Below are 19,824 nucleotides of genomic sequence, written 5' to 3' on the forward strand. Positions count from 1 at the left end.
TACAATGGTAAGAAAATATTATACTTTCCTCATCACAATTATCAGAGTAATTCAAGGTTTTAGCTGACCTTTAGAAGCTGTGCCATTCTTTAAAGAACATGTACTCCAACTGTCCACAGAGTTTGGTACATCACCACAAAGTAAATTTCTTTCTGCTGTGTCACGTTCTGATTCTGGACATTCCTGAGAAATCATACTACAGCTACGACTGGGAGTTGGAATGGCCCCTTGCCTTAGATTGGCTTCAAAGTGATCTACTGATAACGAGCGTTTCTTTTTAATGCTGGGCCACTGGGGTTGACTACCTGGTATCTTGTGTGATCTGTCCTCATCTTCCATGGCCTGGTTCGTAGCAGAGACAGGTCGTCCCCTCCACAACTTATCTCGAGCATGAGAGTGGAATGTAGGTAAAAGAGGCCTTCTCTGCTGGCTACTAGTTGCTCTTGGGGAACTTTGCACTGTATCTTCAGACATGTTACTTTGCACTGTATCTTCAGACATGTTACTTTGTTGACCTAACATACTACCCACACTATTTCCTGCAGAAAAAAGTAAACATTTATAAATACAGAAATTGGTCATATTAATCTCAAGATGAAACAGACAACATTTTGTACTTACTTATCAGAGAGGATGATCATAGCAATACTACAAGGAGATATAAAACACTACCTACCTACACTATAAACATTACAATCAAAATAAACATGTCTTACCACAGGACAAATACAACATGATATATCTAAAAATTCAAATAATTAACTATATTAGATCTTACAGAACATACACATAAATGGAAAACAGTTTACAGAGTAGAAATTTGCAGTCTTATCAAATTAACATATTTCAAAGTTAAACTACTGTTACCACATACTTGTATCTGCCAAAGACAATTCACAGAAACTACTGTCACTGCCACATGTACTACAAGTCAGTCCATAGAAACTACTATCACTACCACATGCACTACACAGTCAGTCCATACAAACTACTACCACTACCATAAGTATTATACAACTAGTCCATACAAACTACTACCACTACCATACGTATTATACAACTAGTCCATACAAACTACTACCACTACCATACGTATTATACAACTAGTCCATACAAACTACTACCACTACCATACGTACTGAACAGTTAGTCCATACAAACTACTACCACTACCATACGTACTGAACAGTTAGTCCATACAAACTACGATCACTACCATACGTACTGAACAGTTAGTCCATACAAACTAAGATCACTACCATACGTACTGAACAGTTAGTCCATACAAACTAGTATCACTACCATACGTACTACACAGATAGTCCATACAAACTAGTATCACTACCATGCATTGCTACACAGATAGTCCATACAAACTAGTATCACTACCATGCATTACTGAACAGTTAGTCCATACAAACTAGTATCACTACCATACGTACTGAACAGTTAGTCCATACAAACTAGTATCACTACCATACGTACTGAACAGTTAGTCCATACAAACTAGTATCACTACCATACGTACTGAACAGTTAGTCCATACAAACTACGATCACTACCATACGTACTGAACAGTTAGTCCATACAAACTACGATCACTACCATACGTACTGAACAGTTAGTCCATACAAACTACGATCACTACCATACGTACTGAACAGTTAGTCCATACAAACTACGATCACTACCATACGTACTGAACAGTTAGTCCATACAAACTACGATCACTACCATACGTACTGAACAGTTAGTCCATACAAACTACGATCACTACCATGCGTGCTGAACAGTTAGTCCATACAAACTACGATCACTACCATACGTGCTGAACAGTTAGTCCATACAAACTACGATCACTACCATGCGTGCTGAACAGTTAGTCCATACAAACTACGATCACTACCATGCGTGCTGAACAGTTAGTCCATACAAACTACGATCACTACCATGCGTACTGAACAGTTAGTCCATACAAACTACGATCACTACCATACGTACTGAACAGTTAGTCCATACAAACTACGATCACTACCATACGTACTACACAGTTAGTCCATACAAACTACGATCACTACCATACGTACTACACAATCAGTCCATACAAACTATCACTACCATACGTACTACACAGTTAGTCCATACAAACTAGTATCACTACCATACGTACTACACAATCAGTCCATACAAACTACTATCACTACCATATGTACTGAACAGTTAGTCCATACAAACTACGATCACTACCATATGTACTGAACAGTTAGTCCATACAAACTAGTATCACTACCATATGTACTACAGTCCATACAAACTATTACTACCATATATACTACAGTCAGTCCATACAAACTACTATCACTACCAATATTACTACCCTACTGTACATTCCTTATAATTCATGCAGGCTCTGTTGTTATGTAATGAATCATTCAAGCAACCAATAACCAAAATTTGGATGATATTTATATGTCTTCCATGATCAGAAATGTTGCTGTCATACTGAACACAAAAATAGGACCCTTCTCTGCTCATAGTGAATTTCATGGAATTTCCATTTGTTCAAATAAATGAGTGACAAACAAAACAGCAAGCACTAAAGTAATAACTAAAGTGAACAAGATTCAAAAACACCTACTGAAGTGTGACAATGTGGTTCTTTCATGGGGCAGTAACAATACTTGACCAGAGTTTTCTTCTGATGGTAAAAGTTGGTCACTGCTTTGTTTGGTACTGTCAGTACCACTATCTCGACTGGAATGCTCTAAAATCGAAAATTAAATATTTTTGTTGCACTGAAACTTTAAAAAGAAAAAACGAACCCAAACAAAACAGTTTACTGAAAAACAAGAAACAATGAAATGAAAAATATATCTGCACACATTATGTGAGAAATCTTTTCAAATGACATTTATAATTTCAACGATATAGACTAGTTAGATCAATTTTCTGTGTCTTTAGGTGTGGGAAATAGCTCATTGTAAATGCTGTTCTGACAAACACAGACAAACTTGTGCAGACTGTTATCACAATGAAGTTATAACAAACTTAATATGTAAAATCAGGTTTTAGGTTTACATTCCTATGTGGTCTTCAGTGTTAGAAGAAAAAAGTAAAGGATAACATGTTAACTATACTACATCCAATACTAATGAGGTCTTCACCAGTACAGAGGCTCTTGAAGCCTACTGGGATGTGGCAGAGTAAACACTTGCAGGTACAAACAATATTTATGCTACTCAAGAAATAATATTTCATGGACTTCATGACTACAGTCACTAAAACCAATAATTTCAAGTACCAGTCATGCTGGATCAATAAACAACATTGCAGCTGTGTCCTTGGAACAATATACACAATCTTTACTGTCCACTACAGTAAGTGTGATTGTTTTATTCAGTGAAGTTTGGTGCTTAGTTTAGAGTGTAGTTCATAATTAGTTTTCAAACAGTTCTGAATATGTTAGAGTATTACTAATATAATACTTTAAATGTATTTTAACTTTTTTTTTTTTGTTTTTGACGAGTATAGTAACAGACTTAACAGGCCCTGGATAGAAGCATTTATGAATCTTTCTCTAAATAAAATGTGACAATACTAGTCACAGTTTTATGGAACAAAGTAATCTGTTGTGGACACTTCATATAGAACCTATGCTAAAACTTAAATTAAGAAGAAAAAAATCATATCTGAGTCTAGCTGTATAGTAATGGATTTGTTATGATTATACAGAAGTTTTATACCCACGTGTAGGTCAATAAACACTTGCTGACCAAACCTCAACTTACCAGAATTGCTGTCCAAGAATAGGTGGGTAACAGAGTTCTTGTAGTCATCAACACCCTGAGGATATGGATGATAGGGTGGTGTTTCACCAGGCAAGGTTGTCTCATCTGTTTTGGTGAGCACATAGTCTTCTCCCCTTTTCCTTGTCTTGTAGATGATAATGACCCACACGAGAGAAGTCCCGACAACACAACACACAACCGAGATTATGATAATTCCAGTCGTAGTTTTATCATCTTCTGCCCCAGCCATCACTACTTTTGTTGCAAGAGCTATTATACATATAAAAATATTTAGTTCAACTTTTAAATAAACAGAACGCTAAAACTGGAGGTCACAACAATTCATTCACCAAAAGATACACAAGTCTTTTAATGTTCGAAACTTTAGTAAAATAAAATACCAGATAATTTATTCACAGGATATTTTAACACGTGGTGAATCGATTATTTTAAACCTAACCCAATCCTACTTTCATAAAAATACATAGAAAAAATAATATTGAGAAAGTTAAAATGATGGCCCTGTATAAATACTCCATTGAGACTACTTTATTGAAACATAGTTTGAATAAAGTATTTATCTTTAAAATCTAGTTTCTGAATATTTGTGACTGTTTCTGACACATTTTAATTTAAAAGTAAACAGTCAGCATTTAAATATTCTTTCTTAAATTTGTCTGAATATGAGTAACAGCTGCTTAATTAAGAACGTCTTTACTAAAACAAACAAAAAATCTTGCATCAGTTTTATCATGAAGTGTTCCAATAAAGCAGATAACTCACATGGTAGAACTGTTAGGTACGAAGAATCCGACTTTGATCCCATCGTGTTAGACATGTTACACACATATTTGCCAGTATCAGATGACTTAGTTTGAACAATGATCAACAACTGACTGTCAGCTGTAAAGAAATGCCTTTCAGTAGGTACTAGAGGAGCATCATCCTTCATCCAGGCTAATTTCGGTTTCGGACTACCAGCAGCCATACACTCCAAGACAGCTGTTTCTCCAACTCTTGTTTCTTTATCCTCCATAGATTTCACGAAATTTGGGGTTTCTAAAATACAGTAAAAAATTATAAATAAACATCTACTTTTTCACATAAAGTCAGTTCACAGTTATTTTATACTGCAGAAATACAATTACTGACACAATCAATTCTGAGCACTGAATTTCAGTCAAACAAAAATTAATTTATCGATCATAGTTTTGAAGCATTTATATATATGTATGAGAATAACATTTTTTAATTCTAATGTAACAGATTTTATGACAAGACTTATTTAGATTCTGCAGCATCTCTAAATTAGAACAGTAAAATTACTGATGAGGAGGCCCTTGCACCATAAACCTACCACAAGGGTAAAATGTTTTACAATTCTGCTCAGAGAAAAATGGAACATACTTCTCACATTAATACAGCTTTTATTATTCTGAATAGATTTAATTTAAAACACATTGAGACTCAATCATCTGTAGAATACCATTATTACTTTCTATGGGTCATAAGTTCAATTCTAAGTTTTGTATGTATCTAAAAATGGTTCCTGGGACAAAAGGGTTGTCATATGAGAAAATAAAATCCTTAAAATTGTTTTATCTTAAAAAAAGAAGAGTTAGAGAAGATATTATTGAAGTGTTTAAATTTGTAAAGAAAATTAATAATGTTGATGATAAACATTTTTCATATTTAACAGAAGAATTACAGAACTAGGGTACACAAATATAGATTTAGACAAAGTAGAAGCTGTCATCAGTTAAGACTGTTTTATTTTTTCTAACAGGGTGGATGGCCTATTGAATGGGTTGCTTTCTGGTGGAGGCAGTAAATTTGAGTGAGTTTTAAAAAAAAATGATAGATATATGAATGATAAGAGCTAGCTTTAAAATGTTTAAATCGTTTTAGTTTGACTTAGAGGATGGGACAGCCAAAATGGGCCAGCAGGTCCCTTGTTGTCCCTAACATTATATTATTTTATTGACTTCAAGGTGAGTTTAACTTGTCAGATACCAACCTAAAACAGTCAAGGTAGCATTAGCCACTATCATCCCAGCATCATTTTTGGCTGTACAGCTGTAAACACCCGTATCACTTGCCTTGACTTTAACAATAAAGAAAACGTCATCTGAGGGCATTACATGCATTCTACGTTCTCGAGCTGCCGGGAAATCGTCATCACCACCATCTTTCTGCCAGGCAATCTCTGGAGAGGGAAGACCCATTGCAGCACACTCCAACCTGGCAGTACTACCAGACTTCACCACAACATCAACTGGTGTTTTAGTAAACACAGGAAACACTGGAGCCAAAAATACTCTTTATTTCTCACTTACAAGAAAGACATTGTAACAAACACTATTTATACAAATCTTATATGGTGTGAAAATAATCACAAAATACTTGAATACACCAAGAACTGTGTAGATTTTTTTTTCAAGAGAAAAGTCTAAGATCACAAATTAACACATTTGAAAAAAATCTTACTATAAGATTAGTTTTGTGAAAATAAGTACACTTTAAAATATCTGGAGGATAAATCAGCTCACTTATTAATCTGCAGACAACCTTTCTCCATGAATAAAATCCTTATACTCCTCTGAGTTTAAAATCTTCAAAATGAGAAGTCTTGTATGTGCAAAGTGACCAAAGCCTGGAAGTCTCCACATTTGTTGACAAGGGTATTACATTACAAAATCAATCAAATATTCTTAAAATTTAACTGGATATCCAAGGTCTGTATTTGATAAGGAAAGACATGTGAATTCTTTTATAAGCATTAAAACTAAAGTTTACTTCACACCGTGGACAGTGTATTAAATATTCTTAAAATTTAACTGGATATCCAAGGTCTGTATTTGATAAGGAAAGACATGTGAATTCTTTTATAAGCATTAAAACTAAAGTTTACTACACACCGTGGACAGTGACGTGTGCTTTCTCAGAGTATGCAGTTCCAAAGCGGTTTGAAATGACGCACTGATATCTTCCTTCATCGTCATCGTCAATATTGCGAATGTGTAAGAGACTGGCATGTTCCGTAATACCATCCTTTCTTGTCTTGTTGAAGTTTTCCATCTCTCCACCTAACAATAACTGAAAAAAGTACTATTATTGTTATATTTTGAAAAAAAGAAGTAACAACAGTGTCAACACAAGCTATCATAACATGAAATAAAATATTATTTAGTTCCCAGAAGTAAAAAATTACCTTACACACTGTAATTATAAAATGAATATTAACTATATATCTGGTTTCATGTGATTTTTTTATCACACATATATTTTAAACAAGTTTAAACTAGCTCACAAAAATTAAATAGTGTTAACTGGTAAGTGAATGTTACAGTATTACCAGATTCTAAACTTTGGTTACATACAAAACCAATCTGTCAGGAACAATTTAACAGATGACTGTTTTGAGAAACATTCTAACAATGGTACCAGATTCTAAACTTTGGTTACATACAAAACCAATCTGTCAGGAACAATTTAACAGATGACTGTTTTGAGAAACATTCTAACAATGGTTTCTTACAGTATTACCAGATTCTAAACTTTGGTTACATACAAAACCAATCTGTCAGGAACAATTTAACAGATGACTGTTTTGAGAAACATTCTAACAATGGTTTCTTACAGTATTACCAGATTCTAAACTTTGTCAGTTACATACAAAACCAATCTGTCAGGAACAATTTAACAGATGACTGTTTTGAGAAACATTCTAACAATGGTTTCTTACAGTATTACCAGATTCTAAACTTTGGTTACATACAAAACCAATCTGTCAGGACATACAATTTAACAGATGACTGTTTTGAGAAACATTCTAACAATGGTTTCTTACAGTATTACCAGATTCTAAACTTTGGTTACATACAAAACCAATCTGTCAGGAACAATTTAACAGATGACTGTTTTGAGAAACATTCTAACAATGGTTTCTTACAGTATTACCAGATTCTAAACTTTGGTTACATACAAAACCAATCTGTCAGGAACAATTTAACAGATGACTGTTTTGAGAAACATTCTAACAATGGTTTCTTACAGTATTACCAGATTCTAAACTTTGGTTACATACAAAACCAATCTGTCAGGAACAATTTAACAGATGACTGTTTTGAGAAACATTCTAACAATGGTTTCTTACAGTATTACCAGATTCTAAACTTTGGTTACATACAAAACCAATCTGTCAGGAACAATTTAACAGATGACTGTTTTGAGAAACATTCTAACAATGGTTTCTTACAGTATTACCAGATTCTAAACTTTGGTTACATACAAAACCAATCTGTCAGGAACAATTTAACAGATGACTGTTTTGAGAAACATTCTAACAATGGTTTCTTACAGTATTACCAGATTCTAAACTTTGGTTACATACAAAACCAATCTGTCAGGAACAATTTAACAGATGACTGTTTTGAGAAACATTCTAACAATGGTTTCTTACAGTATTACCAGATTCTAAACTTTTGGTTACATACAAAACCAATCTGTCAGGAACAATTTAACAGATGACTGTTTTGAGAAACATTCTAACAATGGTTTCTTACAGTATTACCAGATTCTAAACTTTGGTTACATACAAAACCAATCTGTCAGGAACAATTTAACAGATGACTGTTTTGAGAAACATTCTAACAATGGTTTCTTACAGTATTACCAGATTCTAAACTTTGGTTACATACAAAACCAATCTGTCAGGAACAATTTAACAGATGACTGTTTTGAGAAACATTCTAACAATGGTTTCTTACAGTATTACCAGATTCTAAACTTTGGTTACATACAAAACCAATCTGTCAGGAACAATTTAACAGATGACTGTTTTGAGAAACATTCTAACAATGGTTTCTTACAGTATTACCAGATTCTAAACTAGGGTTACCTACAAAACAAATTTGTCAGGATCAATTTACTGTTTTCAGGAATATTATAACAACATACTGTTTTACCTTACTTAACAATCTTATACATTTTTATCCACAGAATCCAGTGAACAAATACACACACTGTAGGTTATTTGAATCTCTAAATATGTTACCTTTACCCATTCAAGTCATTACTCACTCCATAAAAGGGAGTACAAGGTATGTAGCTTTGAAAGTCTTTGAGTTCTGAAAAGGGTGGTTTAGGTGTCATGGTTTTCCAAAAGTCAGTATCCCCCTTAAGAAAATAATATGTCTAGGTAAAACAAAAAAAATAAGTGACATCTGTATGTATATATCCTGGGTCATCATTTTTTTTTCCCAACAATAGACTGACAATGGGATGGTCAAATGATAATCTCAAACAAGTGTTGTACCACAAAAATAAAAATGAGATACAGTGACACATGTCAAAAAATCACTCTAAAAACTTTGTCAAAAGTCCCATCATTCTCATTGTGTGCCTACACCCTAAATCATTCATTAGTTTAAAACACACCTAACAATATTATAACATGTAAGAAACTAAGAATTGTTTTAAAAGTAAATGTATTCCTATATACAGAGCTGCAATACTTTAAGCACTCTAACCTTACTGTCCTTCCTCCACTGGAAAATGGTAGGAGTGTCCCAGGAGCTAGCAGCTTTACAAACCAGTGTTGTATTCTCACCCTTCAGAGCTGTCAATGTTTGGGGATTTTCAGTGATGTAAGGCTTAGGGGAGTCATCTGCAACAACAAAAAGCATCACATGAGATGCAAGTTATGACTGGGGAGGTGACGATACTATTTAACATACTTCATCAGGCTCGAGTGATAATCTAATGTCTATAAACATATTTATTCTGACGAAGCTCATACTGAGCACTCACTTCGTGTGAGAAGAAACTTATTAAGCAAGAATGTTTGACTGAATGAGTATTATATGTAAACACACATTATGTTGAATTAAGCAAGTGTTTTGTAGCATCATAATTAAGTTATATACAATACTTTAGTTATATGCTTCTTAAGATTTTTAAACAGTCATTAGTGATAGAATTTCTTCAGCTAGAAATTAGCCACTTCTGGTAACACAAAAACTAACAAACATACCACATGTGAAGTTCTCAGAGCTAACTTCAAAGATACTTCTGTTTTGTAGTGACTCAGGGTGACCACAATGAGCAGTGACACTGTGACTAAAGCCTGAGATTATAAGCCAGTTAGGAAGCCATTTCAATGAGCAGTCACAGAGCAGGTTACTAGTGTTGAATTTTCTGTACACAAAAAACAACAAAAGAGCAGTCAATATTTAGATTAACATTCACACTATAATAATGATTTAGCACACTGCACTTGGCTGCTGGACAGGTACTGGTAGCATTAGAGAAAGCTTTTTTATCTTTTACTTTAGCTCCAACGTTACTTACACATCTTCTTACAACAACACGTATAACAAAATTCTTCTAAACTTTTACTACTGACACACTGATTTCATTTTACGACAATCTATCTAAATTTTATTTTTTAACTAACTATGTTTGTTCACCTATTATTCAACTTACAACTCCTGCAGAGCACGAAGATTTTGAAAAGCATTTTCTTGGATTGCTGTCAACGGATTTCCATTCAGGTCCAACAGCTGCAAACTGTGTAATCCAACAAATGCTCTCTTGGCAATGGATTTAATTTTATTATGAGCTAACCCCAAATCTGATAAGTGAGTCAGATTAGAAAAGGCACCATCTGTGTCCTCAATAGTCCAAGAAATCTCATTGTGATTCAATTTTCTGTAATAGACAAGAAAATGAAATAATTCCTCCTGCTTTGAACATATACATAACACAATATTATTATTAGAATACATTATAATAACAATACTACCTTCAAAGAGAAAGGCCTTTGATACAACTATTTGAAATAATCTAAATAGAACTCATTTTAATGTTAATCATGGATAAAGTTCTACAATTTATGACAACCTGATGTAAAAAGAACAACAATATGGCTTACACATGAATGAAAAGATAGTATTAATAAACACATTGCTTACAAGGTCAGAAGAGAGGTCAGATGCTCAAATGCTCCTTCTTCAATATACGATATTTTGTTGTATTCAAGGTCCAGTATGTGAAGCTTGGACAACCTAGCGAACATATCTTTGGAGATGGTATGCAACTGATTATGTCTCATGTCCCTGGTGCATGAAAAAAACAACAACATTAATTAATAGTGATAGTTTCAAACACTTAATGGACATACATTTCAATAAGACACTGTCACATTATGTAGTCATTAGTTTCATAAGACTGATGTATTGAGAAACAAAACATTAGTAAATAGTGATAGTTTCAAACACTTAATGGACACACATTTCAATAAGACACTGTCACATGATGTAGTCATTAGTTTCATAAGACTGATGTATTGAGAAACAAAACATTAGTAAATAGTGATAGTTTCAAACACTTGATGGATACACATTTCAACAAGACACTGTCACTTAATGCTGTCATTAGTTTCATAGCACTGATGTGTTGACAACCAATCATTAAAAAAATCAAAAACCAACTACAATAATTAAACTTCTGTCCAAGATAAGACTAAATATCAACTTACAGATCCTTCAAATGATCACAGAATACCCAACCTTCTTCCTCAATTTCAGATATCCTGTTGTATGTTAGTGATCTGTATAAAGACATAGCATTAAAACCAATAAATATTAAAATAACTTCAGATAATCTTATTTATAATTATTAATATCAACATTTACTATAGTTCTTAACACTATCTTTAATACTTACAGAGTTCTAAGTGAAGACAGCTTGTAGAGCCAGGCCTTTTTAACTTGTGTTATATTGTTATAATCCAAATGTCTGTAGAAAAAATGAACTGGATCAGTTAAAAAAGTATTAAATTGATTAATTTACTAGTAATATTTTATTATGGCATTGAACTACAGATCCATGAATTAATACATTAAGTGTATTAAGTTCACATTAATATTTTATTATAAGACGTTGGTTTGGGTTCATGGTCTAATATGGACTAATTTTTCTAAAATATGATTTTTTTTTATTTGTTAACCATAGCTGTTATTTTAGTAACTAAGTAAAATAAAAGGCTTATTCACTAATAATACACTGCCATTCACCCTTACTGGTTTATTTATATCTTCATGGGCCATAAAAGAAACTGTATCACTAAAAACTATAAAAATTAATTCAGTATTTGTACTTAATGGTAAAAATTATATTAGTAAAACTGAATGTGTTTCTTCTACCAAAGTTAACTTTTGAAACATTCTACTTGCTGAAAATAATTAATTTGAGTAACTGTTCATTTTTATATCACATACCTTACTTTCTTTTTAACCTAATTAAGAACAAAATGTATTAAATGAAAGTTGTGAAACCTAAAAGGAATATTATTGATCTGTTAGTTTAGCTGACATCTGATTGACAAAACTGTTTTCTCTCTAGAGAACTTAGAGACAAAACTTTAATGCATTAGTGTATAACTGCAAGTTCATAGTAAAAAAAGGACCTGTACTAAATTAATGGGAAGGAAATCAGTGAATTTAATTAACAATTTATATAATGATTGACCACTTTAGTATGACAGATACAACTCATCAACTACTGAATTGGGCATTTTTCTTTGACACAAGTGGTTTTTATATTCAAAAAAAAACATTGGAATAGTTGTATTCTGACTTATTAAAGTAGCAGTCAAAACAAGACACTTCTTATAATTTATTAGTATATCTAACAGTCTATTTTCTCAGGCCATTACCAGCAATTGGCAAAGACATATTTTCCGAGCAGCAAACTTACTTCAGTTTGATTTCTGGTCATAAAAGAAATCTTTAAGCATTGCTCAAGAAATGATCTCTGATGAAAATGACCTCATCAGATATGCACCAGAAACTAAGTCAGAGAAATTCTTGCTTGTATCTATTGTTTTATCTCATTACATCTATGTATTTACCTGACACACATCACAAAATTAGTCTCTCACATATACAAATAAATGGAGATTCCTACAAATGTACTTTAAGGTGCTGCGATTCCTAACACAATGTCCAGCCATTCTGTATTTGTAGATGTACAGGTTTACTACACAAAATTAAAAAAATAGTTCTTACAAGTGATGAATTTTGGAAAGGCCCCAAAATGCTCCATCTAAAAGTTGTCCTATTCTATTTCTTTTCAGTTTTAAAACTTGAAGTGACTCCAGCCCGTGGAAAGTTAGCCCTTCAATCCTCTGAATGTGGTTCTTGTTAAGCTCACTGTTGTGAAGACAAAACAAAAATATAAAGATTTCTCCTTTGTTGTTGTTAATTAACAGGCAACCATTTTATTGACCAATATTCAAATTCAACAGAAAACAAAATCTATTCCAACACAGATCCTAAACCTTTGTTAGAAAGTACAGGTTTAGTTCAGAATTTTGCACAAAGCTACACAAGGACTATCTGCACTAGCCATCCCTGATTTAGCAGTGTAAGGCTAGAGTGAACTCAGCTAGTCATCACCACCCACTGCCAGCTCTTGAGCTACTCTTTTACCAACAAATAGTGGATTAACTGTCACATTTTAATGCCCCCATGGCTGAAAGAAAAACTATGTTTAATGCAACAGAGATTCGAACCCACGACTCTAGAATTGCAAGTCGAGTACCTGACCATGCCGGACCTGGAAAGTACTGAAAACAACCATACATTCACTTATTACAACTATCAGTTTTTGGATATATAATTACAGCTAGTGCACTTATATCACAACTAAGAATCTGATAAAGATCACTGTATTTGTAACGTTAAAAAAATAAGATCAAAACACAAAACGACTAAAACAATAATGATGCATACCGAAACACTAAAATATATCAAAAACCGAAGGTCTTATTTCTATAAAGCAATACAAAAATAGGTGTTTTACTTACAGATGCTTCAGACTAAAGAGTTTCTTAAAGAGATTCTTTGGAATAGCAGAAAGTCTGTTTTTGTTGAGTTTCAGAGTGTTCAGTGTTGTGAGGTTGTCCAGCGCACCCTCTTCTATGTTAACTATACGATTACTGTTCAGATTCCTAATATAAAAAATTAACGAATGAGACACGTGTAATAATTAACTATCAGATTGTTCGCAAAAATTGGTTTCGTTATTAATAAGATACATATATCTAAATAACACATGGTTTTATAAACAGCTTTGTTAGAGGTACTAGTAATGAATAATTATCAGTTTCATCTAAAAACATGAACCTAAATGGCAAAAAATACCGGAAAAAAAATAAACATTCCCATTTGCTGCTGCCATCTAATGAGCTTATATTATATTTTAATGTCAGATGGTCGTTATCTTTAAATTCTTATTGAGCGACATTAAGAAAACAATTAGTTACTTCATGTAAACATTATTTACAATATTTACTATAAGTGAGAATTAACGTCCTATGTTATATATAGATTCGCATGTGCTTTTCATGCTACACCAGTGTAATTGCATATAATATTCTTTATTAACTGCAAATGTATACTTGTCCATATACATGGGATACCAAAGGGGTCAACTTCGCACTTGCCACTTCCATAGCCCCCGGAAAATTATAATTATAAATCTTTATTTACTTATCTTTCGTATGCACATGAATTTACTAGTTATTTATTCACTTCATAATTTCACACTACTTAATACACTTAATTTTAAATTATAATAAAATTCGGCAGGTTTGTCAGAACCTTTACTGGAGCTCTCTAGATATCCACCATAGAGATAATAAATCCGACAAAGGGAGCTTGCTTAATCTCTTGACTGTTATAGCAAACCTTTGAATGCGGATTTATTATCCTTTGATTTTAATTTATTTCCCCTGGACATACTTCCGCGAACACTTACATGAACTCCCTATTTAACAAGACAGACAAGGGCACAACAGGGCCTTAACCAGACACTACTTTATTATCCAATATTAAACAATAACGTAAGTCAAACGGAAATAGACTACCTATTTACTCTAATATGTAGTGCCAATGATACTTCTGTATGAGCGATAAAATGTTGGTTCGATTACCTTTGATCTTTAAAGTATACTAACCTCTTCACCTAGAACAACAACTATCAAATTTAAAATCTGAAGACTAGGTGATAATTCTTCCTAACCGTTAAACAGGAAGTGACGTAATCATATGTTTGCTTTGACTCACTTTTCCTTTCTTAGTAGATAGGAAGGGATCGACTTACAGTACGATGTAATGAAATATGTGTGCTTTTCTTATAGCAAAGCCACATCGGGATATCTGCTCAGCCCACCGAGGGGAATCGAACCCCCTGATTTTAGCGTTGTAAATCCGGAGACATACCGCTGTTTAGAGGGGGCCCAGTGAAAGTGAAGCGAGTTTTTCTCCAAAATTAAATCAATAACAGTAAAGCTACTTATTTCCTCCGGTATTTAACCAATGAGGGCAAATAATTTTTCTTCGATGTTTAACCAATAAATAGTTTTTTTTTTCAAGAAAATGTTACCACATTGTACTTCAACACGAAGTTCTAAACACACAAATAAAATATGATGTTGTGTAGTTATACAAGTAAACAAATGTGATGTTGGCTTAAGAAAAAACACACATTAAAATGGAGAAATATCACATGAAAAACCAACTTCTCTAGCTTTTTCGACGATTCGCACCTCTTTCAAAGATTCCTGTTTTATAACTGGCCGAAAATAGAAAGTTTTGTTTATAAACTCTTACATCCCAAAAATTACAGTTACAATTATATCTATAAACCAGGTAGACACGGTTAACACGATGATGAATGGCATAAAACCCGTATACTAAAGTCCTAATTTTCTATGTACACGACTAAATAGCACTGTCTAGAGAAAGTTGTTGCTAAGCAACCCGCAATACGACATTGCCGGAGAAACCAACTCGAACGTCACATAGGAAAGTGTGAAGTTTGGAAATGTGACAAAGTATTAGTGTAATGTAACACATACATATTTGACACACTCGTGCCAGATATAAATGTATCTACTACGAATCCTGGGACAAGTCCTTTACAGTGTCGTGTAGAAAGGTTTCATTTGTGTACAACACCACAGATCATAACAAAAACTGTAGTCAGTGGATCAAAAATTATTTAACGAGAACAGAAACAAACACCAAGGTTATTTTAAGCGCTAACATGTTCCCCATTACACGACAACCTCACTAAAAACTGATATTACTATCAGAGAAAATTAGAAATAATTCTCACAATTAACCAGCTAAACAAAGTTTTCCTCATAAAACTGCTTTCCTTCATGAAATAAAATATAAGGCTTAATCTAGTGATTGTAAATTGCGTTTAGACGACTGATGTTCCATTTTTAACAAAAAAATAATGCATTTCAGTAGACTTTTTATTCAGGCAAAGTAATAAGGCTTAAATAAAATTAATAAAAAAGAAACAACTCAAGAGTGGTTTCCATGGAAACTTTGTGGTGTGTTTCCTTACAGAAAACGTTGCATTTTACTGAAGCCAAGTGTTAGACACAATAAAAGAACTCGAGAGTCGTTTCCATGGGAACTCGGTGAACTGTTTTCCCATAGAGCGATATATGTGTCACCGTACTATTATCGACCAGAGACCTAGACACGAAAGTAACGCTTGAGGCCTATCAGAAAAATTCTCATGGCAACCACTGTCAGACTCGCTGCAGTTTGACAAACTCTAGGGAAATCAAGTTAAAAGTATTGTCTTTTCCCCCCTGTGGGCCACACAGATGAGTCACTCCCACAATTAACGGATATTACTCCTCCAATTATGACCCCCCCCCCTCTTTCCTTCCATGAACAGTGGATACAACTCGAGTAAACACTTCAGGCAATTTATATATAGCCCCTAATCAACTTGAAAAATACACTGACAGAAGTTTCTTCAGAAAACAGACAGAGAAATGACCTTACTATACTATCTTCACTGCCAACAAAACAAACATTTATTATTAATTACGGCTACGAACTTTTCCACAGATAAGTACGGAGGAAACAAATAAAACATTGAATATTCTACTCGCATTATTTATATGATGGGGTGTGTTTCATCCTTTTAATGGAGTTTTAGCCTCACATAATATCATAATACGTTATCCAAAACCCAGTTCGGAAGTGTTAACAACAGTTTTTGTTCAGTAACCACAAAACCTAGTTGGGAAGTGTTAATGACGGTTTTTGTTCAGGAACCACAAAACCCAGTTAGGAAGTGTTAATAACGGTTTTTGTTCAGGAACCACAAAACCCGGTTAGGAAGTGTTAATAGAACAAATTAATTTATTTATGCAAAAACGGCTGGTTTGGGTTGAGAAAATTTTTATGTAGAGGAGCGAACAACATTTCGACCTTCTTCGGTCATCGTCAGGTTCACAAAGAAAGAAAGAGGTAAGTGACCGATAGCTGACCACATGTTTGAAGGGGGTTGTGTAACTGAGTGTAGAAATGTAGAGGGCGTACTTAGATGTTTGATTATATTTATTAATATAGATATAAAGGTGTTCCTTTGTATTGGTTTATTTTGGGCTTAAGTTGATGTATGAGTAAGGCTTCTTTAATTTTGCATTTGTTTATGTTTGTTTCTTTATTTATTATATGAGTGTTTTTTATGATTATGTTGGGTTTATTTGATTTGCAGTGTTCGAAAACGTGTGAAGGTGACTTCTTATGTTCTTTGAATCTGGTTTCCATTTTTTTACTTGTTTCTCCAATATAGAAGTCGTGGCAGTTATCACATTCTAATTAAATAATTCCGTCAGACTATAGCTAGAAGAATAACATATGGTTACAGTTTAAAATAAACAGTGGTTAAAATCAGCGTTAAGATGTGTTAAACCTTTACAGCTCTCGCTCTAGTTGAATCTTTTGGTGGTTCTCAACACTTTATCGATACAAAACTTTCAACTTGTCCGATCTCCATACAACTGACATTCAACCACCACGAATCCTACAAGAAGGAGCTAGTTAATATCAACTAGTGACAGCTTAACCGTACAGTATTCACGCAGTTAATTTATCACCACAATGTCACATTACACCTCTGTTTTTATATAACATGCGGTTTTGTCAACAAGTCAGTAATGAAGTTAACATCTTTGGTAAGACTGGTAAAAGTTACCAAAACTAAATACAATACCCCCGATGATACTTACAAATGAAGAAGTTTAGTTCCGTTGGGAAATGTACCAATAGGGATGTCGACTATCTTGTTGTTGTCGAGAATTAATACTTCAAGGTTTTCATATTTCTCCAGGACTGTAGAGGTAACAGTGTAGATCTCATTATGGTCCCTACAACAAACAATGTGAAACTTTTTAGAAAAGAAATATACAAGTTTACCACTTGTTTTCCTATGTTTCCAAACGGCTTTGTACAAGTTTCTCTTAATAAATCAGAACAAAGAAGGAAGACGGAATTTTAATAGTGTATTATGATAATTAACTGTGACTAAAGTAAGTTTATAAGTCAAGCGTGCGACGCACGTGAACACAAAATAAATTACAAATACTGTGATTCATTTCCCAAAGGAACCATGATGACGATGGTTTGATATCACTTATTCCAACCAAATTCCTTTCTTTTTATTGGAGTGAACACACTCCTAAAGAAATATACATATATTCCTGTACTCTGGTTTAATATTACTAAAATGTTCAGACAAACAAAACAGAAAATTCGCAAACGTCTGTATTGGTAATTTTTTTTACCTAGAGAGAACAAAAGAATATTAGTCTTGACGTCATCAACATGACAGGGTTGTTTTGACAGGTGCAGTGTTGATCACGTGCCACGAGTCAGCAACACAAGTCGAAGAGGTTAGCTCTAGTTGGTTTTCACTTCGAACCTAGTATGTACACACTACAAGTATCATAAGCCTCAGATTGCGAAATCTTACCATTACATGCGTTTACTGGAGCACTCGTTTTACTTATTTCTGGTTACGAATAAAACGCTTTTTTTTTCTATTCCCACCTATTATACCTTTTAATCGTCTAATAAAAACGAATGTTTGATTGTACACAGTACCAAAAACGATGTATATAAAAATATTAGCCCATCTACAGTGAAAAGGTTCAGAATTCTAGTGCAGACTTAGTCGAAATTTAATTTCCGCCATTCAAAAGGTTCAGTTGGTTGTCAGTTTCTTGTCCAAATAGTTGGATGACCTAAACAAACTTCACTGAACAGATTACATTAAATAACAAAGTAAACAGATTTCACAATGAACTGGCCATCTGGTGCTTCCAACAATTCCCACGTTTTCCGCCTACTAATCATTATTACATCCTATTGGACTCTCCCTCCTCCACTTCTCACGTTACATCATCTCTCGCGTGGCCATTGTTTTTCATGAATCCAATTCAAGAGGGTTCGGGGACCGGGCCTAGACGGGGTCTTGCTACTGAACAAAGCGACAGATGTAATTACCACTACACGGATCCAATTCCCTCGTGTGTTTTACACTCACGAGATAAATCATTTCAGCGGATGTCTACCGACTATTACAGTTGCTTCACCATCGATAAAGAATCGCTGTTTCAACATGAATCAAACCTTTTAGATGTTGGTTGACAAATATAACCTATAACAACTTAAGACACACCTCTAAAGTGCATATCTAATTCTTCTCAATGATTTGTAGAAACAGGCTAAGTCTTATGCCAGTCAAAATGGTCATTTGCAGCCACGTAACATGGCGACCAACACGATCGCTGAAGGTGGCACAGACACATGTATCTCACAGTTCCAAACTGTATCTTATCTGTGGGTGGATTATACTACATCAGTGTGTATTATCTGTAATTATAACAATTAACGTTTTATAATACACTTTCAAGAAGCAGAACTCCGCGGCAAGAATGCTGATGGAAAGTCATGTGGTAAAACGTTATTCGATATGCACGGTCACGTGATTACGTACGCTTGCATCGTTTAGCTATATATTCAAGAATCTAAATAATACGTTATCAGGATAATCAAGTTACGTAGAACTAACTACGCAGTAACAATCTTCACAACTGTTACAAATAGTTGACATAAACTATTTGGAAACAAGAAACAAACGACTTTTATTA

The 19,824-nt window shown here is 33.7% G+C and overlaps 1 protein-coding gene across 1 annotated transcript in view; it reads right to left on the reverse strand.

Annotated features, from left to right (window-relative positions):
• LOC143239151 (uncharacterized) overlaps positions 1 to 19,824 on the reverse strand; it is a 53,431-nt gene that overhangs the window by 4,092 nt on the left and 29,515 nt on the right. Inside the window, exons 5-19 of the mRNA XM_076480002.1 lie at positions 17,902 to 18,039; positions 13,660 to 13,803; positions 12,860 to 13,003; positions 11,517 to 11,588; positions 11,329 to 11,400; positions 10,763 to 10,906; positions 10,275 to 10,499; positions 9,823 to 9,986; positions 9,320 to 9,456; positions 6,707 to 6,884; positions 5,806 to 6,090; positions 4,572 to 4,847; positions 3,789 to 4,058; positions 2,639 to 2,764; positions 69 to 539 (exon numbers count right to left, since the gene is read on the reverse strand). Of these exons, the coding sequence (XP_076336117.1) occupies positions 69 to 539; positions 2,639 to 2,764; positions 3,789 to 4,058; positions 4,572 to 4,847; positions 5,806 to 6,090; positions 6,707 to 6,884; positions 9,320 to 9,456; positions 9,823 to 9,986; positions 10,275 to 10,499; positions 10,763 to 10,906; positions 11,329 to 11,400; positions 11,517 to 11,588; positions 12,860 to 13,003; positions 13,660 to 13,803; positions 17,902 to 18,039 (2,846 nt within the window). The remainder of the gene's footprint in view (positions 1 to 68; positions 540 to 2,638; positions 2,765 to 3,788; positions 4,059 to 4,571; positions 4,848 to 5,805; positions 6,091 to 6,706; positions 6,885 to 9,319; positions 9,457 to 9,822; positions 9,987 to 10,274; positions 10,500 to 10,762; positions 10,907 to 11,328; positions 11,401 to 11,516; positions 11,589 to 12,859; positions 13,004 to 13,659; positions 13,804 to 17,901; positions 18,040 to 19,824) is intronic.

The sequence above is a fragment of the Tachypleus tridentatus genome, chromosome 13 (genome assembly GCF_004210375.1).
Source record: "Tachypleus tridentatus isolate NWPU-2018 chromosome 13, ASM421037v1, whole genome shotgun sequence".
NCBI lineage: Eukaryota > Metazoa > Arthropoda > Merostomata > Xiphosura > Limulidae > Tachypleus > Tachypleus tridentatus.